Here is a 27,977-nt window from a genome sequence, read left to right as displayed (position 1 = left end):
GATCTCTCAATATTTTCAGTTTAACAATCAGAAAATCACTATTTTAACCGAATTATCTCAGAAGATTAATCAGTTCCTATGATATTTCAATTTATAAATAACAATGCAAATTTGTTCCAGCTGTTAATTTCCTTGGCCAGTTTGTTCAAACTATCATTTTTTTTCTCCCTCACTATTTGACATTAAAAGCCATTAATTATAATTGCTCAAATCTTTGTCCTTTGGTCTTTATTGATAGTTGATTCTGACATTGGCAATCGTATTAATAGAAACACATATTCTTGAGTCTCATGTGCTTACCCTTCCGTAGCACCTGAGGGTTTGCATTGCTTATAAGTTATTAGTTTTCTATGTTGTGTCATGTGTACTATTGTTTGTTTGTTTGTCTTTTTCTTTTTTAGCCAAGGGGTTGTAAGTTTATTTTTGATCAATGAGTTTGGATGTCCCTCTGGTATCTTTTTTCCCTCTTGTAAACGCATGGTTTTTTTTATAATCTTTTTATTATCAGTTGTTTTTGGTTTTGAACTAGCTGTCAATAATTATAACTGCTAGTTCTCTCAGATCAGTGTCTTTTTGTTGTTGGGAAGTACAAGTACCCAACCAAGTCCACTCTGTGGTTTTGTTATGTGTAGTTCTGCTTTATATTGATCTGATTAGTTAAACCATTTTCAGTTTATTATTTCATTTGTTCTTATGTTGTACTGTTACACCACTGTCCCAGTTAGGAGAGGGTTGTCATTTTGGGGCTTTTTTTTATCTCACTATTACGACACTATGCTGTATCCCCATCTTACTCATTGTTAAATACTGTACAGTTGTCAACGTATATTTGTTCCACCTAACAGAAGTTCCAATGGAAACTTTATTATAAACATTGTCATAATACCTGTACCTGATGGAACAAATATTCTATACCATTTATTCCGTTAGGAACATTAACTGTAATATTTATTCCTGTGGAAATAATATTCCAGAATATTCTTTCCTTTTGGAACTTATGTTATGAAGGAACTTCTATTCCGTGACACAGTGACCTATAGATTTTCAATTTCTGTGTCATTTGATCTATTGTAGAGATTTTTCCCATTGCCAATCATACAACACCTCCTTATTTACACATAATTCTAACTACAACAATACTATAATATTCATCAAACAGTTTGCATTTTCCTTTAAAAGTTATTGTGGGTGAAAAGACCAAAAATTAGTGCAAATTAAAAGTTTATCATACCTGTTATTAAATTTGTCCAAACTATACCAAGGTACAAGGTGTTAAGAAAATATGAAGAAATGTCACATTTATTGAGATACCATGGCAACAAACCATGACGAATCTTGTATATTTTGTAATTTTAATTTGTAAATTAAAAAACTGTTATGTATTGCAACTAAGAAACAACTCTATATTTGGCAAGATTATGTCAATAGTTATAATAAAGTCCCTTCATATTTATTTTGTTGTTTCTTGACTTAGCATTATGTTTTCATGAAGGAATAAAATGCTCCAGAGTGCAACTTGATACGACCACTGAGGTTGAACCCTGAACAGTTGGGTAGAGTATGGACACAACATTCAAGCTTGATACAGCTCTGAATTTGGATCGTGATTTAATAGTTGACACAGCATAGGTTTCTGACACAGAATGAATGTGGTACATATGTATAAGAACTTAAAAAATTTAAATGAACTTAAAAAATTTAAATTGGACATTTACCTATTACGGTCCAATATCCAAAATCTAAATACATGGTTAGATGCAGCATATCAAAGAACCCCAAGAATCCAATTATTGATGAAATTAAATAAAGTTCAATTTTGGACTCTTTAGACATCAATGGGGACCAATTTGATAACGGGGCCCAAATATCAAAAATCTAAATACATGGTTAGATTCAGCATATCAAAGAACCCAATATATTCAATTTTTGTTGAAATCAAACAAATCTTTATTTTGGACCAACTTGAAAACTGGGCTCAAAATCAATCAAAAATCTAAGCACATGTTCAGATTCAGCACCCCAAGAATTCATTTTTTTTTTTAAATCAAACTAAGTTTAGTTTTTTACCCTTTGAACCTTAATGCAGACCACTTGAAAACAGGATTAAAAATTAAGAATCTAAATACACCAAGAAAAATGCTTATTCAAGCCCTTTTTTTACCCCCAATTCCTGAACTGTTGGGACCAAAACTCCTAAAATTAATCCCAATCTTCCTTTTATGGTCATTAACCTAGTGTTTAAATTTCATGGATTTTTATTTACTTATATACTAAGGTTATAAGACAAAAACCAAATGTCTTCCGACAACGATGATTACATGATACCAATATATAACTAGAGGCTCTAAAGAGCCTGTGTCGCTCACCTTGGTCTATGTGCATATTAAACAAAGGACACAAATGGATTCATGACAAAATTGTATTTTGGTGATGGTGATGTGTTTGAAGTTCTTACTTTACTGAACGTTCTTGCTTCTTACAATTATATCTATAATGAACCTTGCCCATTAGTAACAGAGAAAAATATTTGGTAAAAATTTACATAAATTTACCGAATTAATGAAAATTGTTAAAAATTTACTATAAAGGGCAATGACTCCTTAAGGGGTCAATTGACCATTTAGGTCATGTTGACTTATTTGTAGATCTTACTTTGCTGAACATTATTGCTGTTTACAGTTTATCTCTATCTATAATAGTATTCAAGATAATAACCAAAAACGGCAAAATTTCTTTAAAAATTACCAATTGGAGGGCAGCAAGCCAACAACCGATTGTCCAATTCATCTGAAAATTTCAGGGCAGATAGATATTGACCTGATAAACATTTTTATCCCATGTCAAATTTCCTCAAAATGCTTTGGTTTTTGAGTTATAAGCCAAAAACTGCATTTTACCCCTATGTTCTATTTTTAGCCGTGGCGGCCATCTTGGTTGGTTGACATGGTCACGTCACACATTTTTTAAACTAGATACCCCAAAGATGATTGTGGCCAAGTTTGGATTAATTTGGCTCAGTAGTTTCAGAGGAGAAGATTTTTGTAAAAGATTACTTAGATTTATGAAAAATGGTTAAAAATTGACTATAAAGGGCAATAACTCCTAAAGGGGTCAACTGACCATTTTGGTCATGTTGACTTATTTGTGAATCTAACTTTGCTGAACATTATTACTGTTTACAGTTTATCTCTTTCTATAATAATATTCAAGATAATAACCAAAAACAGCAAAATTTCCTCAAAATTACCAATTCAGGGGCAGCAACCCAACAACAGGTTAACCGATTCATCTGAAAATTTCAGGGCAGATAGATCTTGACCTGATGAACATTTTTACCCCATGTCAGATTTCCTCTAAATGCTTTGGTTTTTGAGTTATAAGCCAAATACTGCATTTTACCCCTATGTTCTATTTTTAGCCGTGGCGGCCATCTTGGTTGGATGACCGGGTCACGCCACACATTTTTAAACTAAATACCCCAATGATGATTGTGGCCAAGTTTGGTTTGATTTGGCCCAGTAGTTTCAGAGGAGAAGATTTTTGTAAAAGCTAACGCCGGACGACGACGGACGACAGACGACGGACGCCGGACGCCGGACGCCGGACGCCGGACGCCAAGTGATGAGAAAAGCTCACTTGGCCCTTTGGGCCAGGTGAGCTAAAAATGGTTGTAAAACTGCATAAATTCAGTAGTTTTCTTCTTTTTTATGACATATTTGTGGCCATTCTCATTTGTTTTTCTCAAGAACTGAAAAGTTATTATTTGCATAAAGATGTTAAGCTACTGTGTCATTAGAACTGAGGAAAGGAGAACAGTAACTGTTTTTATCATATTTCTTATAATATTGTCAAGTTTTCATTATGTTTCATTTATATGTTTGTTTGTTAATGTATTTGCCACAACCAAAATTGGTTTTTGTATGTTTTGCAAATAAAGATATATAGTTAACTCTTATTTGTAATCTATATGTATGTAAACATTATTAAAATGTTTAAAGGATCAAAAAAAAAAAATCTTTATAAAAGAGGGACGAAAGATACCAAAGGGACAGTCAAACTCGTAAATCTAAAACAAACTGACAACGCCATTATAAAATGCAAAACAAATTGAGACAAGCTGTCATTGCTAAAGCAATCGTTATACTATTCATATGTTTGCATTTTAAAGTGTATAAAAAGTTAATATTTGGTATTATTTCATAGCTGAAAGTTTTTGATTGGTCTTAATAGTTGCGGAAGTAGAAATGGGAAGATATATCTGATATTAAATGATTATTGATTCACTGTAACTTTAGGATGCAGCATGGAGACTTTCAGACAAGACCATATGGTTTACTCTGATTGCAGTTTAGGTCATTTAAGGATTCAAAACTTTGTGCAAATAATCATAATCAAAGTTGCCAGATTTTGAAAATATTAAAACTTTTGATTCAAACGTGCAGTTACCATGGATTTTATGATTGGAAACATCAGTTTACTATTTGATTATATTTTATTTTATGTGTTTTTGACGCTATAATTTTTTAAGCACCGCATTAAGGCTTAGTATATTTACTGGCTGCCAGTTTTTATTGGTGGAGGAAGTCAGAGGGACTGGAGAAACCACGACCTTCCATAGGAAGACTTACAACCCTAGTCAATTAAGATTAGAGTTGAGTGCACCCACACGAGGGGGGTTTAGACTGGCAAGTGATTACAGTAGCAACTACTTAGACCACTCTACCACTGAGGCCCCCTGTTTACTGACACGCTAAGATACTAGGAAAATTTGAGCTTTATTTGGAAATATCATTTTAAAACTATTTCACTTATCTCATGACTTCATTTGCAAGGTTATTTCAGGCTAACTGATTGTGTGCTAAAATTTAATAACAAAAAAAATCAAATATTTTTGATACTAATCGTCCCTTTCTATTTCTAAATTGATAAGGAACTTATCATTTTTCCAAAAATATATATACAAAACAGTATATGAACAAATGTATGTTTAGGAAAAGATATTATTAATTGTTCTGTTTTGGACACTCTTACAACCAACAGCCAGGATTACTGATTATTTGCTAAAATTAAATATGAATTTTACTTTGACATGCTTCTTTCGCTTTGTGAACAAACCCATGCTCTAAATCCAATAAATTTTGTTTACACATGCAATACTGACTTCTTCAGAATAATGAATTTTATCAAATTAGCATCCACTTAATATATTTCCTTAACTTTAAAACAGTTTTTTTTATCAAATTAATAAGCATCCACTTAATATATTTCCTTAACTTTAAAACAGTTTCATACTCTTAAATGGTGCACACGATGTTACTTATTCATTTATTATGACTGTAATGTGTTGCATTACGAAGTTGACATAATTGACCTAGATACGACAACCGTTCATGCTGGCTGTTCAAACTCCTCCGTCTGAGGAAAAAGTGCCAGCCGTTTGCTTCTTTACAAACAAAAGAGGGAGGTTCATAGAAGAGCCTACACAAACACTTTTACACTTATTGGACATAGAAATTACCTTAATTGTCCTATTCAGAATCGAAATAATTGATGCAAGCTATACTTTATTGTAGTTTTAACATGGGTAGGCATTTTATTCATGTTATTTTATGACTAATATAATGCCTACCTATGTTAAAACTACAATAAAGTATAGCTTGCATTAATTATTTCTTAAATAAATTCGCCTATCAATATTTTTTTATACTTATCATCCCATTTTATTTCTAAATTGATAAGGAACTTATTATTTTTCCCTAAATATACATACAAAACAGAACATTAAATGAACAAATGTATGTTAAGGAAAAAAATTATAAATTGTTCTTTCTTGGACACTCTTACAACCAACAGCCAGTCCGCAAACCCTGCAGGTTAAAGGAAACTGTAACCAATCATGCAAACAAGTATACAAATTTATCAGAATAACCAAGTTTGTTAACTTATTTATGTATTTTTAAAAATAATGTTTAAGCATTTGCCCTAAGATCTTCAATACACGGGATTGGGTAGGTAATGATCCCAGGCAATAAGAATATTCTTATTGGATACATATATAATATATATGTAACAAGAGGCTGTCACAACGACAACAAACCGGATTTACTAACATTTATTTGTGTCCTGGCAATATCACAAGAACCATTACTGATTAATGGTGAAAGTGAAAATAGTCAATATCAAATTTGACCTCCATTTTGTCATCAGTATCAAAATATTAAAATTTGAAAAGCTTAGATAGAATGGTTCATGAGTAAATGCAACAACGTGAATGGAAACACCATTTTACGATCTTTTAAGAACCATAACTCCTGAACAGTAAAAGTCAAAATTGTCATAATTGAACTTAACCTCTATTTTGTCATCAGTAACAACATATAAAAGTTTCAAAAGCTTTGGTTGAATGGTTTATGAGAAAATGCACCGACACGACTGTAAACACCATTTTTCAATCTTTCAAGAACCATAACTCCTGAACGGTATAAGTCAAAATCGTCATTATTGAACTTGACCTCAATATTGTCATCAGTACCAACAAATCAAAATTTGGGAAGCTTTGGTAGAACAGTTCATGTGGAAATGCACGGACACGACTGGAAACTCCATTTTTCAATCTTTCAAGAAACATAACTCCTAAACGGTAAAAGTCAAAATCGTCATTATTGAACTTGACCTCTATTTTGTCATCAGTACCAACATATTTAAATTTGGGAAGCTTTGGTAAAACAGTTCATGCGTAAATGCACGGACACGACTGGAAACTCCATTTTTCAATCTTTCAAGAACCAGATCTCATGAACGGTAAAAGTAAAAATGGCCATTATTGAACTTGACCTTCATTTAGTTGTCAGTAACAACATATTAAAATTTTTAAAGCTTTGGTTGAATGGTTCATGAGTTAATGCACGGACAACATTTGATTGCCGCCCGACTGCCCGCCTTATATCCCCAAATCAATAACCGACATTTTTGTCACAAAAATCCGGTTAATAAAATTACAAAACCACTCCTCTTATTCAATGTATAAGCTACAAGGGAAATTGAACCATCCAGTTAATATATGAAAGTTTTAAATTGATAAGAAATTAATTTACCTGTTTTTAAGAAAGTTCGTTTCTATGTAGAAAATAAAAGAATGAAAACAATTTTCTTCATCTAAATAATTTGTAGTCATGTTTTCAATAAAGATATCAAATTAAATCTGTATGAGCTTCTGTTCCCTTGTCAATGTTTGCAAAGACAAATTAATTTTAACTAAATTCAAAGGGTATAAGCTTTAATCCTTCAACCCAGTCTGAAAAGTAACACCTATGTAGCATAATTTATCAAAGTTTCTCACATTTTGTACAAAAAAAAGGATTTAATTTTGATAAAATCTAAAGGTCACTACAGCTTTAATAGTAAAAAAATTCATTCCAGACAGTCAGTTATAGAAGTCGCAGACATATATATGCCAAACAATTCAAACAAGAAAAACCAAGGGCTTAATTTATGAATGAACAATAGAAGAAAAAAATTACAGACAGCAACCACAGACAACCACTAATTTAAAAGAGGGGCAAAAGATACCAGAGGGACATTTAAACTCATAGATTGAAAATAAACTGACAATGCCATTGCTTAAAAAATAAAAGACAAACAGACATTAAATAGTACACAAGACACAACATAGAAAACTAAAGACTTAGCAAGACAAAAAATAGGGTGATCTCAGATGCTCTGGAAGTTCACACAGATCTTCCTCTTCATGTGGCACCCATTGTGTTGATAATGTTATTACAAACCCAGTTAAGGATGTTCGCTGCTCAGTTTCAAAATAAATAACTTTTCATGAAACTAGTACATATTAATAGGGGATTAATTGAGGTTTCAAAAAAGCAAAAAAAATATAGGGGTCAATTTGCTCGTTTTCGAGGTATTAGCCATTGGAATTTTGGCGGGAAAATGTACTGTCTTGATTTTTCATAGCTTTAACATTGATCAGTCAAGGTTCTCAAATACTATGAAAAAATAAAAAAAAGTGAATCTGCAAGCTACTGCTCACTGATGATACCCCCGCCGCAAGTGGATAATATAAATAGTGTATAAATATGCAAGCGTTCGGTAAACAGGAAGTTGTCGAGTAATGAATCTGAAAACGTATCACACGGTATAGCTGACTTAGATAAACCCTGAAACCAAATTTCAGAAATCCTTGTATTGTAGTTCCTGAGAAAAGTGTGACGAAAATTTTCAACTTGGCTATCATGTGTAAAATCATACAAGTGTTCGGTAAACAGGAAGTTGTCAAGTGATCAATCTGAAAACGCATCACACGGTATAGCTGACTTAGATAAACCCTGAAACCAAATTTCAGAAATCCTTGTATTGCAGTTCCTGAGAAAAATGCGACGAAAAATATTCATGGGACTGACGGACGGACGGACGGACAGAGGTAAAACAGTATACCCCCCCTTTTTTAAAGGGGGGGGGGGTATAATAAGATTTTATGAGACTAATACAAATAGCTTATAATTATACATGTAAAAGATTTATAAAAAGAAAAATTCGCAGAATCCAGTGTCTCGCCTACTTTTGCTGTGAATCGCAGGCTCAACAAAAATGAGGGGAAAAATCAATAAAAATATTCCTCTTGATACTATATTTTAATTGTAAGAAGCTTCTGTCCAAGATTGGTAAACATCCAGGATAGTTTATGAATCTAATAAATGTTTTAAAAACTTAACTGCAGACTGTTTGTAATGTTAACTGGAAGAAAAACGAAGTCCATTTATAAGTAAAAAAACAGATAAACAGGTACAAAATTTGAATAAAAATTTGTTCTAGTTACTAGCTTTTGATCATAAACAAGCTTCTGTCCAAGTTTGGTACAAACCCAGGATAGTTTAAAAGTTATTAAAATTTCAAAAACTTTGACCACAGAGTGAACGCCGACACCGACAGAATGTAGGATCGCTTAGCTTCGCTTTTTCGACTAAAATCGAAGGCTCGACAAAAATTAGGGTTCATTGGCAAAATTTTTTAAGGCATTCAAATGGATAAAACCAGAGGATTCCGAAAATCTGAGAAAACATGACAAGCAAACTTCCTTAAATAGTCTTGTGACAGGATCATAAGAATATAACTAGTTTAAATATGATTGTGAGCACACAACCCTCAAGTATACGTGTACATGTGGTATTAAACTATTTATTAGCCTTTCAAATTCTGGTATAAGATTTTATTCTATGTATTTTATCTATTTAGAAATTCAATGTAATTTAACTCAATAACATCAGCAAACATCAATTTAAACAAACCTCATTCAATTTTATTAAATTCAAGGATTCTTAATTAAAATATTGAATAACATCATGATTTATATAGTTCCTAACTAAAGATAATTATCTAATACTGGAAAAATGTTCTGAGAGAATAAAATCCATTGTTCTTAAATAAGAAGTGGTTTTTATCTGATGAATTTAATTGATTTAGAAATTTGATGTAATTACATCAGTGTCTCAGCTTTTATTGACTCAACAACCAACTTCCAGGCACAAACAAAAAAGCCAGAAAAAAATAGTTGAAGGAAAAAACAGAGAAAAGGATATTTATAGAGAGTGACTGTAAAATAAGGTCCTGTTACACTGAATTTCCAGTTTTCTATTTTTCGTTTGATACATATAGATTCTTACATTGATACCAGTGGATTATCGGATTTATCCAATCAAGATAGTTAAATTATCAATTTTAAAGTTCGAGCCGCCTCGGCGAGTACTTTAAAATTTATAATTTAACTATCGAGATTGGATAAATCCGATAATCCACGAGTAACTATGTAAGAATCTGTTTCTCTTATGATTAAAAAGACATTTTCTTTTTTCGTTTACCGAAAATCCCCTTCGAGTGCCTTTCACATTGCACGAAGTTGTCAATTTCATTAACACCTGTTATCATATTTTGGTTCATCCAGTCAGCCAAAAAGGTCATGACCCTTAAAATCATCCAATGATCTTCTGAGATCACCAGCAACCACACGTTGATTAAATTTTTTTATACAATGGGTTCGAAAAGGGATAAATTTCCATAGAATTAGAGAAATATATATATTCATGTAGTATATGTATATTGGGATGTTATCCCACCATGTGTCCCTTTTCAAATGTATTGATCATCCAAAAAAAAAAGGGTTCCATCCCCAGTAAACCCCATAGATCTACCACTGAAAAATCAGTTTTCTTTCTAAGATAACATGGGCATGAAAGTGATATATCAGAAACAAAAGGTTACATGTCTGACCCTCTCAATATTGGGTAGAGACTTGTGATATCAATCTAAAAGAAACTCAAAATAATACATCATCAGATTCAACAATAAGTGCAAGTTCTGTGAAAATTGACTTCCAAAATATCCCAATATCAGAAAAATATCAAAAGAAAACTTGGTGAGAGACAATATCCCAACACTTTAAATAATTTAGACAAAACAGCAAACAGAAGACATACAACATTATAAAGGGACATAACTCTAGAATGGTAAAAGTGATGCCACCTTAATTCAAACTTAACTTGTGTATAGTCAAGTGGTTATATAAATTGTGTATAAGTTTCATAACATTTGGTTGAGCTTAATTAACAAAAGTAAAATAATGGAAACCAATTTAGTAATGTATAGACAGATGGACAGACATGGGTTAAACGTTATGCTCCCTGCACTATGCAGGGGAATAAAAATACTATTACAGGGAGATTTTAAAATCTATAGTTAGACACTGTAATTCAATTGGAAATACCCTATATATCCACTGTTTTGAGAGAAGTTACTCAAAAGTTTTCTTTTTTTTTTATACCAAAATCAAGGTTTTTTAAATTGAGAACAGTACAAAATAGTAAGAACAACTGTGCAATATTTCATTGGTATCCTAGCCACATTTTGGGACTTTTCAGTGTTTGAGAAATGTTTTTTTCAATTTTGTGATTTTTGTAATCCTCATTCCACATTTTTGGTGTTTGTGCATAACTTAAATTATGTGTAAAATTCTAATAAAAATTGGCAACTTATGTTTTTTTCAAAATTGATATGCAAGATTTCTACAAAAAATATAATGTACATAAACATAATATTAAGAAAAAGGCTGCAAAAAATCGCTGTTGGCCTATCCATTCTTCTTTTGGCAAAAACTGACCAAGTAGAAGCCATAGGTTTCTCACATCCTTGATGTGGCGCCCCAACCGGTGATATTGTTGTCTTTTTTCAAAACTACCTCTACCCTTTTTTTGGGGGGAATGCATCGTTTTTTTAGTGAAATTGGGAAATTTTGAGGCATATTTAACTTGAAAGGAACATTTGGGGGATGGAAAAGAAACAAATACAATGATGGTATATAATACATCGAAAACCATGTGTGTTACAAACACCGCTATGATTCTAATAAGAATCCCTGATAAGGCTTTCTTAATATCAAAATAATAACATGAATACTAAATTTATGAAGCATTACTACCGATGCCATCACTGTTTGGGAAAAATGTACAGCTTATTGGGTGGAATTTTAAGCCATTTTATTTTGTAATTGGGAAGTTTCTTTAGGGGAAAAAGCCGAATATCAGGGGTAATTTGAGGCTAACAATAACACTGCCAACAAATCATTGTATCTGCAATTTAAAGGAGCAACTTCCATTTGATTCTATTGTTACAGTCAGACATTAGGCATGTTAAATTCAGATGACAAAAAAAAGGTCCTTTCAGTTAGCATTACTTAAAATATTAATATGACAATTATCAGCAAGAAATTCAAAGGCATAATGTAATAGCACATGACTTACCTTCATGGGCTTTTAAGCTACATGTAGCATACACTTTGTCTAACCATGCTAACTACCTTCAAGTCTTTCTTTTATTCTGTAATTTAGAAATTGAAAAAAATCAACATTTCTGTGCAATTTAATTGATGCTAACTTCAAAAATTAAATTTTGATTCATTGTTCATGTTGTTTAGTCACTAACCAAATCTTATGTGTTTTGACAATTCTTTCGTACATAAATTAAATCAAATTAAATGATTTTATTGGTGTAAATTCCTATACAGAAATGATACCAGCCGACATTTACAAAATACAAATACAAAAATAAACAAACAAACAAACAAACAATAAACATATTTTCTCAATGATAAGAGATACATATATTATCAAAAGTTTATAAAATAAACATTTATGTTCTTTATAAGATTCTTTTTCAAGAAAAATAGTGAAATTTATTTATCATGCAGTATCATACTGTAGATTCATTATTATTCTTAAAGGTTTCATGGGGACAGGAGAACCACAACTTCAAATGTTTATCAAATTACAAATTTTCTATTGGCTTACTAATATAATGGCAAAACCACGAAATAAAAAATCCATGAAAATGCAAATTGATACTAACATGATTACTTTTATTGGTAGTATATATAACAAACTGAATTCAGCTCATTTATGAAATAATTTGTGGACAAGACCTTCAACATGGCAATAACAAACTTAAGGCTCTCAAGAGCCTGTGTTGCTCACATTGGTCTACATGCATATTAAGCAAAGGACACAGATGGCAGTGGCGGATCCAGAGGGGGGGTTCCGGGGGTCCGCACCCCCCCTTTATTTTGGCCGATCAATGCATTTGAATCGGGACATATGTTTGCACCCCCCTGCACCCCCCCTTTGCCCTGGGCTAGCACCCCCCCTTTCGAAAATACCTGCATCCGCCACTGGATGGATTCATGACAACATTGTGTTTTGGTGATGGTGATGTGTTTGTAGATCTGACCTTTAACTGAACATTCTTGCTTCTTACAATTATCTCATTATCTCAATTTATAATATGTTTGGCCCATTAGTTACAGAGGATTTTTTTTTTTAAATTTACAAAATTTACAAGATTATAAACAATTGATTATAAAGGGCAATAACTCCTAACAGGGTCAACTGACCTTTTTGGTCATGTCGACTTATTTGTGAATTTTACTTTGCTGAACATTATTGCTGTTTACAGTTTATCTCTATCTATAATAATATTCAAGATAATAACCAAAAACAGCAAAATTTCTTTAAAAATTTCCAATTCAAAGGCAGAAACACAACAACCAGTTGTCCGATTCACCTGAAAATTTCAGGGCAGATAGATCTTTACCTAATAAACAATGTTACCCCCATGTCAGATTTGCTCTAAATGGGTTGGTTTCAGAGTTAAAAGCCAAAATCTACATTTTACCCCTATGTTCTAGCTTTAGCCATGGCGGCCATCTTGGTTGGTTGGCCGGGTCACATCACACATTTTTTGAACTAGATACCCCAATGATGATTCAGGCCAAGTTTGGTTCAATTTGGCCCAGTAGTTTCAGAGGAGAAGATTTTTTCTAAAAGCTAACGAAGGACAACGGACACAAAGTGAAGAGAAAAGCTCACATGGCCCCTCTGGCCAGGTGAGCTAAAAAGGGAAGGAACTCTTATTCAAATTGTGTCAACAGATACCTATCTATTGGAAAAACTGTTTAATAAGGCAAGTGCTGTCAGCAGAGTTATACCCAAAAGGCTAGTCAGAAACGCCAACCCTGGGTACTAGTGGCTTTAAGTTAAATTAGTAGTATTCATAGGGTTTGTTTTAGGCCATCAGACAGACCATCTAGAGATGTCCGAAGAACTTCACAGAAGGCCTCAGAACACAATTATTCGTCCCATTGGCTACAATGCATTTTTTAGTTAAAGTCAAATTGAATTAAAAAATTTGCACCGCTACAAACATGAAATAAATTTAACTGCTTATAGACCATTAATCTTTTTAATAAAATATGCTTGTCCCAGGACAATTCATCAGTGCTTTTTCTTTTGAAGGCCCTATTAGCATGCCAATGGTAGGATTTGAATCTTGAATAAATGACGACAGCTAATTTCTACCCTACTTTCATTTTGGCCAAATCACTACTTTCACTTTCAACAATATTTTTTTTCCACCAGTTTTACTTATTTCAATATATATGCAACTGATAGGACCACTTAAAAAGTAAACATTTCAAAGAAGACAGATTACTTGGGAAGAAATACCCTATATAATAATTGGGAACTATATTCCTAGACCACGAACAAAGGGAATTAATTGTGATCTGAGGCCAGAAAGCATCCTCTTCTGGTTGAACCAATGGCTAATGCAGACGTCTATATTCTGACTAGAAGAGCAATCGGCAGTTCCTGACTGCAGGAACAATCATCCAAGGTATATATAATTGGTCTTTAGTTATACTCTGGATCACAACAAATAGCAGATAATACAGTTCGGTTTTCATTCAATGTTGAAGGCCATATGGTTGCCCCTACTCTGCTAATTGCTTACATCCACCTCCATTGAACTTTGGAAGATAGCTGTCTCATTGACAATCACACCAAACAATCTCCTAAGGGTTATTGACTGATTGGCAGTGTTTTCATTAAGAACCGGCCGCCGGCCATTTTGAACTGTTCAAATCAATTTCTGGCCGGTTCAGTTGTCCTTAAAAAAAAAAAAAAAAAGTCCGATTTTTTTTATCAGATCTTTTTATATTAAAATCATGACAACGGAGTTCGAAGATTTGTGTTTATATTTTAAACCGACATGCGGTTGCAACGACGATTTTCATTGGCTGTTATTTCAGACTTCCTGTTTGACACACGTGCTTATCGTTGTTATGATTGAATGAATAGTAATGTACACGGATTCCACTGTACCCTCGCAGCTCTCATGGGGTGTTCCGTAAACGGAGGGATCTACGTACATACATACATAGTTTTACTGTTTAGGTGATCTACAACGGACCCCGTCGATCTGCCGGCAACTACAAAGCATCCGAAAAGGGGGCAGGGTACATCGATGAAAAATTGCTTTGGCAGAACTTCTGGTCCCGTTCCAAATCATAGATATATTTCTGGTGATAATACTTTCAGTTGTGAGGTATGTAACCCTTTTAAAAGCTATCAAACGAAATTTAGAAGAAGTGGAAGCTCAAGTTTTCTTATAAATGAGCCTGGCCAGCACTTCTTCTTTTTCTTTCTTAACACATCTTTTCATACCACCGGGATAATGGGAAGGGGGATATTTAAAACTGCTGCGTGCAGGGGAAGTGCTGTCCAAATTCAAGTTTTTTAGGGGTCCCCAAAGGTAGGACAAGTATCTGGTTTTAAATGTAAATAGCACCATAATTTTCTTATTGTCCCATGTCCCTATTTAAATAAAATTAACCTCTTTTCAGGTTCAGAGTTTTTGCTACTACATGTAACCTTTTATCAACAATTATTATATAGCCAGAAATAAATTATGATGCTCAATGTAGTATTTTTTTATTCTGAGGATGATCAGATTTTGAGGACGATTGTTGCTGGTGAACTCTATTTTGGCATGAATAACATGTTTTTATACATAAGTGTCATTGAATTGTATCCATCAATCATTCTAATAATTAATCTCTTAGTGAAGTGATATAAATGAAAATATTTCAATATTATACTTTCTGACTTAGTGATGTTAGATATTTAAATTCAATTTTTTTACTTAGAAAAACTTTAGGTTGCCTACTGTACATTAACAGTGGTACTGTAAAAGTGACATTTTTAGAACAATTATAATTTTCTGCCATGCCCAGAATTCAGGATTTTGTGTCTATTTTTTTTTTTTAATCTTTGATGGTGGGGAAAGTGGTAGAAATGACATTTTCAGAACTATAGTTTTATGCCAGGAATGCAGGTTTTTAAGCCTTTTTGTTAAAATTTTGAGGTGGGCTAGTGGTAAAAGTGACATTTTCAGAACTATAATTTAATGCCCAGAATGCAGGATTTTGCGTCTAATTTTTAAAAAATCGTGGGGGGGCAAGCCCCCCCAAACCCCCCCCCCCCCTGTTAGGTTTGGGCCTGCTTAAATCTCTAATTGGCCCCTTCAAACAAAATGAAGTGAAACCCCTGGATTGAGTTTGACTTCATCATACTGTATGTTGACTGATTTTAACTTGTTACACTGTAAATTGTTTGAACCTAGATTTATCATAAAACTTAATAAAATCAATGAATTGTTTCATACTTTTCCAATATTTCGGTGTACAATATTCAGATAACTGTTAACGGGATTGAAATTTATATTAAAAAAGTCTATTAAAAAGCTCAAAAAGTCATTGAAGATACTTCTACTGGTACCTAAAGGAAGACCGTAAACAAGTTATTGAAGGGAGATAAATAACAAAAGGAACCATGTAGTTTCGGCCTTGAAACCAGTTCGGCCTTATTTGTTTTCGCAGTGGAAGTTTCGGCCATGTTTTATTTCGTATAATTATACAAATGTATGGATTTAATATCTATTGTCATTAAAATTTTGAACCCAATACAACATTGTCTTAATTATTTTAATCGGAGACATTATTTATATTTATTTATTAGTTATACGTCCTCATTGGCTGATCCAGGAGGGGGGGCAGGGCCTCCCCCCCCCTTTTGTGGGAATCATTTGTTGGTCGCATAGCCTATTAGGGAAGCACTGAAGCATGACTGGAGCGTAACACCCCTAACCCCACCACCTGTTATATCAGTCAGCGCCCCCTTTATAACTGATCAGTCTGGATCCGCCACTGGTCCCTGATGTAAATTATGAACAAAATTTAACGACATATTGTAAGAAACTGAGACTACTAAATCATGAGTTATAGTAGAATCAGAAAGAGGTAAGAAAACACCAGACTCAATTGACCCTCCACTGATGCAGTCACTTTTATTAAATGAACTGTGTGACATTTTCACTATATGATTTCTTGCAAACCGTACAAATTATATTCATGATTTATCTTCAATAAGTTCATTATTTTATATATTTATTTGCAGACACATTATATGTCTCTGCTATTTGTAAGTAAAATTTCACTGAAAAGGTCTTTTATTATATGATCCTGCATGGTTTACGCATGCATATGTTACACTGAGTAAATTTGTATATGATTAGAGGTTATGTATATTCTTACATTTTGAAGGATGTCCCAAATCACTGGGAGCCTGCCGTAATTCAGTGGTCGTTTGTTTTATTATAAATTTGTTTTTCGTTCATTATTTTGTACATAAATTAGACCGTTTGTTTTCCTGTTTTGAATTGTTTTACATTTGTAATTTCGTGGTCTGTTATAGCTAACTACTAGTGTGCGACATGGGATTTCGGTTCCGAGGCTCATTGTTGAAGACCGATGATATGATGACCTATAGTTGTTGATGTCTGTGTCATTTGGTTTTTTCTGAAGAGTTGTCTCATTGACTATCGAGCCACATCTTCTTATTTTGTATTTTATATAATCTTTAGGGGAATTCCGTATCATGCTGCAATTATTTTCCACAAGATTTCTCTGTGCAAGTTGTCACACCAAAGGATTTTTATAATATATAAAAAGTAGATGAACAAAGGTGTGTTCCACTCTATGTAGTGCTCTATTTATATATTTCGGAGGGCGAATAATTATTCTATGCAACATCTGCCTTTACCAAAACCTGCTTGTTCTTCCATTAATTTGTTGTCAAATACAACATCGGTTCTGCCTTAGATGGCCTTTCAATAGACTTTTTCTGGTATAGATAGTAGGTTATCTCTTTCAAATTGTCACAATCCTGTATACGTCACCTTTCTTTGAAAATATTACAATTAAACCTTTCTGTCAGTCTTACGCATGGGATATTCTACTTTGCACAGATGTTTTCTAAATTTGTAAAACTTTAGATGGTGTGTTTATATCTGATTTTAAAATTTTAATGGCTTTTTGATTCGTTAGGATCATTTTAATGGGCACATGTGGTTGGAACCCCCTTTATCCTGGGTTAGGACACCCTTTTAAAAATGGCTGAAATCGCCCAGGCATATTTACATTTACAAATGTCACTATAAAATGATTTACCGACTTCCTTACTAAACCAACTTGTAATGTAAGAGTTAATAAGCATGTCTCCGATTAAAATAACTAAGACAATGGTGTACTGGATTAATTTAAAATTATAATTAAAAGCAATACTTCATGTGCTTTTTTCACATAATTTCTTCTGTACTTTCTGACATTTCGGGTTGTTTTTCCCCTTTTTCTTTGGCTTTGTAGGCCTATGTATGCATGCTTATTGTAGCTGTTCAAGTTTTTAAAGGACGTTTACGGCACATATTGAGGTATACCGTAAGTGGACCGTCTGTCTGTCCGTCCGTCCGTCATCAACATGTCGGACATAGATTTTACGTTTCTGAGAATTGGGGTTTTATTCATTAAAAAAAAGTTGTTTTTTCCCCTGTTTTCAGACAATAACTCAAAATTGCTTTCTCCAATTTGCAAGAAACTTTGGTCAATTGTTTTTATCTATTGACATTAGCTCCCTTTCGATTTTTATAAAACTTATAGATGTTACCGTGCGTTTTCGAGTTATTGGGTTTCATTCATTAAAAAAGGGGGATTTTCCAGTTTTAGGAAATAAACTCAATCATAAATGCTTAGAGCAGTTTTCATTAGACTTTGGTGACTCGGTTTACAACTATTTTAAGATAACCTCCCTTTATTTGTTTATAAATAAATTTGGTGTATTTACTGTTTTCTGATTGGTTAAAATTATTAGTTTTATTTTCAATGTTGTCAATTTTGATGGCGACACGCCCACTCTGACGGTTGTATATTCATACGCCAACATGTGTGCACGTTTTTATTGTTAATATAAATAATATAGAAAGTTCTATAAGACTTATTTTTGATAGAAAATTTATTTATAATGAATGGCAATAATTTATTTTGATTTTATTGAACCATAAAACTAATTTTTGACTCTTCACATTTTACATAATCCGCTTCGCGGATTATTCAATGTGAAGAGTCAAAAATTAGTTTTATGGTTCAATAAATTCAAAATAGATAATAGCCATTCATTAAATAGTCTGACAACAGAGATTGCCAGGTTGTCAGATTTACTAAGTATTACGCAACAGCACAATGTATTCGTACTGCTGCAATTGACCTTGAAAAAGACGAGTTCAATATTCCGGAATAACACACGGCTGCAAATGATTTAAATGATAGAATAATATTTATATTTTAATTTCCATATGGTCGCAAAAAGTTCAAGTCTTTGGTCACATTTTTGTTTTTTAGCCCTTTTAATGGGCACTAGCTACCGTCGATAATTTGTCATTTGATCGGGTTTGTTGTCTCCTTGACACGTGTCCCAATTTCAATTCTGAATTTTATAATCTGCATTTTGAATCTGATTACGGTAAATCTGTGTTGTATACCACTTTGCTATACTTTCTTAACAATGTTTATTCACTTTCAATCTATAAACTTAGTATAATTCAAATATAGTGTAAAAATGCGGTTGATGTTCTATTTTATTTAGTCTATTCAGCGAATAGAAAAAATTCCAAGAACTGTAAAAATAAACATCATGAAACTCAATACATTGTATTTGTGCTGCTGTATGTAAATATATAGGTCTTTGCATGTAACATGTTGCTGTAGTTGTCACTCCTGCAGTTTGAAAGTACAAGACGTTTAATCGAAAATCAAAGTGAGTAGCGTAAATATTTTTTTATTCTTACTTCTAAAATATTTCTATTGGTTTTTTTTATTACAATATTGATAAAGTCAGTATGTAACATATGAAAAACCGAACAATTGTTAGAAATCAACAAGTAAACTAATAGTGCGAAAAGTTTATTTTTGCCGTACTGGCACTGAACATCGGATGACCGCAAGTTCTTGTGGATGATCACAAGCACTTGTTTCAGAAAAAAAAATCACATCTCTTTACCTGGCAGTGAAGTTAATGTACAGATTTTTTTTTTTCTCAGACAAGTTTGTGAGTGTACGGAAGCGTATTAGGGACATAGAAAAAAATAAGATAAATAAATGACAGGGAATTAAACCTCACCGTATTAACTATTATATAGTAGTGATACAAATCAGTACACTCTGGTTTGTTATTATATATTATATTAATATTTGTATAGTATAGTTACATGTTTATATAACTTTCAACCATATAAAATATCAGGTCAATGTCAGAAAAGTATAAACTTTTTTGTATGAGGCTAAGAAACTGGGGAAGGGCGAGGTTCTATTTTCGTACGGTATTTTCAAATTTAATGTTAAAATCTTATATTATTCAGCAAAGTAAAAGAACCCATCAAAATGAGGATGTTGATAGGAAGCATGCTATTCATTTTATTGAAAGTTATCACAGTCGAAGCAAGTAAGTTTGATGTATATTTCAATAAATTGAAATTAATCATTGTAAAAAGGGGACAATCGGATTTCAATCATGAAATATTCTATCAGTAGTCATAAACATGTAACGGCTTGTTTGTCAATACTCTGCTACCAATATTTAAAAGCAACACGGATGCCCTATCCGCACTATCATTTTCTATGTTCAGTGGGCCGTGAAAATGGGTTAAAATCTCCAATTTGACTTTAAAATTAGAAAGAACATATGTACTAAGTTTCAAGTTAATTGGACTTCAACTTCATTATAAACTACCTCGACCAAAAACTTTAACCTGAAGCGACACAGACAGACGGACGAACGGAAACAAAAAAACGAATGGACGGACGGACGGACCGACTACCGGACGGACGAACGGTACGACGAACGGACGGACAAACGGACGGACAAACGGACGGACGAATGGACGGACAAACGGACGGACGAACGGACGGATGAACGGACGGACGGACGAACGAACGAACGGACCAGAAAACATAATGCCCATAAACGGGGCGTACAAAAAATGTAATGACAATTATACAAAATAAAGTAAATTATAGTCCATTAAAACTTACAAAATCATAAGCTCCACTGCATGAAACATTGGAACGACTGGAGTATAAATGTCATATTCCTGATAAAGAAATTTTCCGTAGATTATAGTGGTTTATACCTGATTTTATAATTTATGGTTAGCAAAGCGCCTCACTGGAAGAACATTTTGATATATATATTGTTGGTATGTTATATTGACAAAGCTGTTTAATTAATTCGATGTCAGGCTTGCTCCTTCACCCTTGAGCATTGGTCCTTTTTCAGATTTAGCCATAGCGTTGTCAGTATATTTTCGAAATATGAGTTTGAATGTCCCTTTAGTATTTTTTCATTATTGGTTCTTTGTCCACAACAATAAGCGCAAAGTTGATGATAGGAAATCAAACATCTTCCATTTTAATCAAATTAAAAAGTAAAGATTTTCAAATAAAAGTTCAATTGTTAAATATTTTTGAATCGAATATTCAAATATAATATACATGTGTTAGAATAAGAATAAGAATTTTATTAATCTAATCAAGAACCCATAAAGGGCATCATTTCACAACAATATTATGCAATATTATGCACAATGTGATTGGAAAAGGCAGAACAGAAAACTGTATATTATATAGTATATACCATTTACATTTACTCAACGTACATTTCGACTTTTTAATAAGAATTTTAGACTCTAAAACATGTTTCTCTTCTATAGGATGTGAAGGCAAGCGAGATATTGTTTTCTTACTGGACATGTCAGGAAGTGTGGGTCTTCGCAATTTCAAATTAATGTTAAATACTGTTGCCAGCATTGCAGATAATTTCTACATTGGACCTTACAATACTCAAATTGGAGTCGATGTTTTTTCAACTTCTGTCAAAACAGCAATAAAGTTGAAGGACTATAACAACAGATACTACCTTGAACGTGCCATAAAAAAAATAAAGTATAAAGGAGGTTGGACCAATACTCACCATGGACTGAATCATGTTCAATATAACAGCTTCTCATATAGATATGGTATGTAGAGAAAAAATATTTACACTTATCTGTTGAATGAATATATTGTGTCGACATACTTTACATGCCTCGAAAAATTTCATTTACACGTTTCTTTTAAAGTATATATCTGTAATTCAATAAACATTTGTCTTTCTTTCATCACAAATAAATATGTATGGTAAAAAATGTGCTGGTAGTAATGATTTTAATTTAAAAAAAACATCTTCTGCATATTGAAATTATTGCAGGAAATAAAGATATAATATATTACAACGACTTGACAGTTGTTGAAAATAATATTATAAACATAGTGATTATAATATTACGCGTACAACTGAAATAATAGAGCTTAACCATGCAGTACTAATAAATAAATGGACTATAATTCCAGATGATACATTCAACCAATGATGACAAACAATATAATTTGTTTATGAAGTCATATCTGAAACAATGTCAGGGGCAGATCCAGCCATTTTAAAAAGGGGGGTCCCAACCGAGAGTAAAAAGGGGGGTCAGAAGCGGATTTAATGGGAGGTAGGGGGTTGCTTATATAGGGAATCACTGAAGCATGACCGGAACGGACCCCCACTTATAAAAATTTCTGGATCCGCCACTGGGGGTTCCAACTATATGCTCCCATTCAAATGCATTGATTGTCCAAAAAAGGGGTTCCAACCCCTTTCCCCCTATATCCGCCAATGAATTTAGTTGTGTTAGAACTAAAAGGCTAATAAACTACTGAAAGCAAAGTTGACCTCAAACGCTATCAGCTTAGTCATGTATTAAGGTTTTTTGGTTTTAATACTCCTAACCATTTGCTAAACTTTTGCTCCCGAGCTAACCGTCGCAAAAAGAAATGAGTGTGACGCGCACCTTTTATAACCAACGTTAAATATTGGAAAATTATTTACATAACAATAACTGTCTACCATACTTCTAAAATTGCAAACGATATGCATAATATAAGTATTACATTGTTTAATTACTGTAATTGTCTGACAATATTATCACAATTTCCCCCAAAACATGAATTCTTTGAATGACTTATTCTTATTGCCTGCAGGGCACAGATACAATGTACCACGAATTGCCATTGTCCTTACTGATGGACAATCTCAGCATAAAAGTAGAACCTTAAAGGCAGCTAGGAACTTGAAGAATGCTGGCGTCAAAATATTTTCTGTGGGGATAGGCAGTGGTATTGACTGGAGTGAAGTTCGCGGTATATCATCTACTGGTCGGAAAAGAGCTAGTCCGAACTGGGCATTAAAAGTGAACAATTTCGTCGAATTATCGAAATCTTCTACTAGTCTTCTTATTACGGAGACTGCATGTAGTGGTATGTTCCTTTTGTAATCACTGTTTTTTCTTATCTATCTTCTATACTATTAAACGAGAAGACCTCAATTTGTGTGTCGCTTCTCTTCCTTCCACTATAAATTAATCATCATGCCCATGTGTCCTATAGGTACCAGTCCATGCATAGTCGCATTTGTCATCCATTTTTATGACTATTCTGTTTGGGTTATATTGCGAGGAAATGAAAATAAAAGCGTCCGGATATTGTTTTCGTCATCAGACAAAATTATATGTCATAAAAGACTCCCTGTAAAGGTGGCACGGTAGTATTTCCTGGCCATAAGGGATAATGATAGCCTTTTTAGAATTTTCACCACTTTCTAACACTGCAAAAAATTCTACATTCACAGTTAACTGAAGTAATTTCATTTTACCATTCAGAAATGAATTTGGATATGTACCATGACCGTTTACTTTTTTTGCTATTTTTAAAATCCTAAGGCCACTAGTACTTTTAGGTCTTTTATGGTGTAGTGAATGCAAAATTTAAAAAAATTCTCAAAAATTCATTTTCATCTGTATATAAAATTATTTCATATTTTTCTACACCTGCTTCATCACTCAGTTTGGGAAAGTATGTTCAGTTGATACTGTATTTTTTGTCCAATCACACTGTTTAGATACATTTACCTAAAAGAGCAACCTAAATTCTGGAAAGCAAATACTACCGTGCCACCTAAAACTTGCACATACTTTCAATACGAGTACTCAGGGACAGGACACAACCCGTTTTGCGTTCATAGAGACTCTCTATATAATACAGCAGTAGTAATCGCCATGGAGACAAAACTTGGAATTGAAAGTTAATAGTAAATACACTTTATTTTAGATAATAGAAGTATGTTCATAGTACTGATATACACAAGCGGGAATAATGGAATTTAACAGAAAGCAAAAAAATAACTGACTTTGGAAAAAAAGGAAGAGGGCTTAAAAAATTTGTCCTGTCTCGATCCAAGTACCTATGCATTTTAATTTTTGATACCTTTTCTGAAATTCTCCAGACATAAAATCTTTCACAAATTCTCGCTACAACAGTTTACATACTTTCAACCAATTTCCAACTAGCCCATAGAAGGTTCCCGTATATCCTATTTACATGAATACTGTTACGACACTTAAAAAGAATCACAGGAATTACACATTTTACATTCAATGCATTACAACAGCCCATCAGCAATCAACTCCTCTAAAAATTACTTCAAACAAAGATGTAATTATATGAAAAACGTACACCACATACTTTTGTAATCTATATACAATGCTTTGCTTTAAGCGTGACCGTCTGTGCTGTGGGTTAAACCCAGTTATACGTGCACGATTGTCGTTTGTTATTGAATATCCTAAACATCGATATCGATTCAAATGTTACTTTTTACAGAGGATGACCTTGAGGTCACTCCGATGTATTGTTATCGCTTAAATTTCCGTCATTCATAAATAATAGTCAAATTAGTTTTGGGTTTTCAACACCAGTGAAAAAAGTGCATTTTCATACCTGCGATTTCTGTTCTCCGGTTGTACGATGTTTCAACAAAATATGGAATCATTTCAGTTGTTGATTTAGTGGTGAAAATTTGACTGAATTACATCTTAATAAATACGATTATATATGTTTAATTGGTGTTTCAGAAAGAGGTCAGGTGCTCTTGTTCATTCATAAAATATCGTTCATTCATAAATTTATCGTGAAATAAAAATCACTACACAGGTTATACGTGTAGTGTAAATGACCACCTGTAATCTAAAAATAGCGGTCTCATTAATAACGACAAGAAGAATCTTTAGCGACAAAAAGCGTCGAGAACGGACAAGAAGAATAAATTAAGCGACAAGAAGACTATTTAGCGACATGAAAACTTCTCGTATCGCATGAGGATGACACATATCAAATGAACAATTATGTGTGGGACTTAGTTTTAAGAAATGATGTCAAAGTAACACTATGAAAATATTTTTAGTAAGCTGAAATATATATTTATTTTTTACATGTTTATGTCTTGCAAGTTATTTTATTTCTGTCCCATTTTTCAACATTAGCGTCTCGAAAGGTGAAATATTTTAACTGAATGGTTAATTTAAATTAATTATGAAAATTGTTAAAATTAAATAAATAAAAGTAATTATTGCCCAGTTACAAACACTACCAGGGGATAATCCATAATTACCCCCCAACTTTAGCCTGGTAAACTTGTTGTCTCCTTGTGAAATATAAAACATATTAAAAATGATTTCCTGCTTAAGTCTTTTATTGATATAAAGTCAAAACCTTCTTGCTTTTCACTAGACAACCATGTCCTGTCAGGTTTAATTCTTATATATGTAGATGAAAATTAAAAGTCCCCAAAACATTAACATGGCAGCAATTGCTTTTACAGCCTTTAAGGCTTTGATTTTTTTTTACAGAAGAGTGTCCACCATGCACTTGCACTGCACTTTAATAATAGTAGAATAGAATTATCATATACAGATAGAAAATTAGATATACATGCAATCTTAATATCTTAATATTAATAATATATATAAAAACAAACCAGTGTATTCTCTACGACTATTATTATATAAGTATAATAGTCCAAGGTATACTGATTTCTTGCACTACAATATAATAGTTATTACGGTGAGGTTGAATTTCCTGTCATTTATTCATCATCCAAGCACGAACTTGTATCAGAAAAAATATCTCTGTAAATTAACCCAAGTTTCAGGTATAGAGATGTGATCTGTTTCTGTGACATGTGCTTTTGACCATCCACAAGAACCTGCGGTCATCCTATGTTCAGTACGTCAGTACTTTGATTTATGTATGTTGCGTCCATGTCCCCAACACTGCATGTTGCGTCCTTAATTTTTCTGTCGACTATGTCATATAAATAAAGGTCTAAATACTAAAGTGCACTTGTGTTGCGTGCGTATTTCGGTACCATACGTTAAATGTCCTTTCGAAGAACTGTATATAAAAACGTCTGGATCTGTCCGAAATAAGTTACATCCTCTGTGTAACTTTTGAGAGACAATAACGTATTAAAAACAAATTCGTCCAGTTGTACATCAAAATGTATAAACACAATAGTGAGGGTATGTTTTGTCCAAAATATGACCAATCAAACCTATGTCAAATGCAATTTAATTACTATCACCTCTTTTTAAAGATCTAAGGATGTATTTAACTACACAACATATGTTTATTTTTTAGTTGGTTCTGTGATCAAGCCACATGCTAGATTTAATGGACTCAGAATAAATTGAATTAAAGAAAAAAGGTAATAATTTTATCAAAATCATCCAAAAGCTTCTATTTAGATAATCTTGTCTGCACGGCATACGAGCTGTGTTAAAGGAGAATATAATAACATAAGTCTTACATCTTATCATAAAATTGAGAATGGAAATGGGGAATGTGTCAAAGAGACAACAACCCGACCAAAATAAAAAAACACAAAAGCAGAAGGTCACCAACAGGTCTTCAATGTAGCGAGAAATTCCCGCACCCGGAGGCGTCCTTCAGCTGGCCCCTAAACAAATATATACTAGTTCAGTGATAATGAACGCCATACTAATTTCCAAATTGTACACAAGAAACTAAAATTTAAATAATACAAGACTAACAAAGGCCAGAGGCTCCTGACTTGGGACAGGCGCAAAAATGCGGCGGGGTTAAACATGTTTGTGAGATCTCAACCCTCCCCCTATACCTCTAACCAGTGTAGAAAAGTAAAAGCATAACAATACGCACATTAAAATTCAGTTCAATATCAGTTGTCTTTGATTCTGCACCATATTGATATAGTAACATTTGTTAAATATGCATTATATAAGAAATTATTGGTTATTTCTGTAATTCAATTCACCTTTCTATTTTGAAAATTCCATGCCACTATCTTGTCATTGTTGATTCCATGTATAAAGTTATGCCTTTTTTTCCAGATTGCATGTACCAGGTTCTGTATGACGAGACTAAACAATGTTTCAGATACTAAATTAAACCTGCAAAAAATTACAAACTTGTTATATTTATTAAAAGTCTGTGAATATTTTTTTCCCTCTGTTAACGTTAGTTATTGTTTAATCTTTAGTGTGGGACCCATCAAATTGTTTCATTTTGAAAACAAAACCACGTTTTCTGTTCAAATCTTATTAATTAATGTAAAAGATTTGGTAAAATACTCAAATAAAGAATAATAGCTTCGTTATACTGTTCAAGTCAAGTTTCGTCTTCATTTTGACCATCAGTGGTTAAGACTTTATTCATCGCTTACTGCCAAACGCCCGATCCAGAAGACCAAAAGTAACCATATTCCTTTTATACAGTTACCATTTAGGTACAAGTATTAATAGAAGTCGGTGATCATAACGAGTTTTGAAATACATGTTTACATTGTATTATCTTTCACATAGATTGATTTTACTAGGAAAGGGACCTTGAAAAGCTAGGATTCCAGTAATAACACTCAAACTATTGATGATGTTAAACTTTGTAAATAGTAATTTGAACCCATACCATTCACTTCAATAGAAGCAGTATATACCAGGAAACGAATTGGGGGGGGGGGGGGGGGGGGGGGGAATTTTGTTAAGTAACACACTGAGGACGCACCAAATGTTTTAAATTCATAAACTATCCTGGATTTTTTTTTTCCAAACTTGGACAGAAGCTTTTTAGTATAAAGAGGAATATTTGAATTTTTTTTCCCCTCATTTTTGTCAGTGAGCCTGTGATTTACAGCAAAAGTAGGCGAGACACTGGGTTTCGCGGAACCCTTTCATTTATTTTAGTTCTCATTTGTATCATTGACCTCACAGCCTAAGTCCATTTGGAAATAGTATCCATGTCT

The 27,977-nt window shown here is 33.0% G+C and overlaps 2 protein-coding genes across 3 annotated transcripts in view; one reads left to right on the top strand and one right to left on the bottom strand.

Moving 5' to 3' along the window:
• LOC134687119 (cytochrome b5 reductase 4-like) overlaps positions 1-16,194 on the bottom strand; it is an 82,537-nt gene extending 66,343 nt beyond the window's left edge. The window contains exons 1-2 of the mRNA XM_063547121.1: positions 16,060-16,194; positions 11,805-11,880 (exon numbers count right to left, since the gene is read on the bottom strand). The gene's annotated coding sequence lies outside the window, so the exon portion shown is untranslated. The remainder of the gene's footprint in view (positions 1-11,804; positions 11,881-16,059) is intronic.
• Positions 16,195-19,337: 3,143 nt separating this feature from the next.
• Positions 19,338-27,179, top strand: LOC134686131 (collagen alpha-1(XII) chain-like). Of its 2 annotated transcripts, XM_063545802.1 has the most exons (6): positions 19,338-19,541; positions 20,143-20,225; positions 21,493-21,798; positions 22,847-23,122; positions 26,339-26,405; positions 27,070-27,179. In XM_063545802.1, the coding sequence occupies exons 2-5, from the start codon at positions 20,165-20,167 to the stop codon at positions 26,389-26,391; spliced, it is 696 nt and encodes a 231-aa protein (XP_063401872.1). In that variant the 5' UTR covers positions 19,338-19,541; positions 20,143-20,164; the 3' UTR covers positions 26,392-26,405; positions 27,070-27,179. The 2 variants fall into 2 exon arrangements, with proteins under 2 accessions (XP_063401872.1, XP_063401873.1); XM_063545803.1 differs by lacking the exon at positions 20,143-20,225 and having other exon boundaries at positions 19,478-19,541.
• The last annotated feature ends 798 nt before the right edge of the window (positions 27,180-27,977 follow it).

This window comes from Mytilus trossulus, chromosome 10 (assembly GCF_036588685.1).
Source record: "Mytilus trossulus isolate FHL-02 chromosome 10, PNRI_Mtr1.1.1.hap1, whole genome shotgun sequence".
Classification (NCBI taxonomy): Eukaryota; Metazoa; Mollusca; class Bivalvia; order Mytilida; family Mytilidae; genus Mytilus; species Mytilus trossulus.
This window is presented reverse-complemented; position numbering and strand designations above follow the sequence as displayed.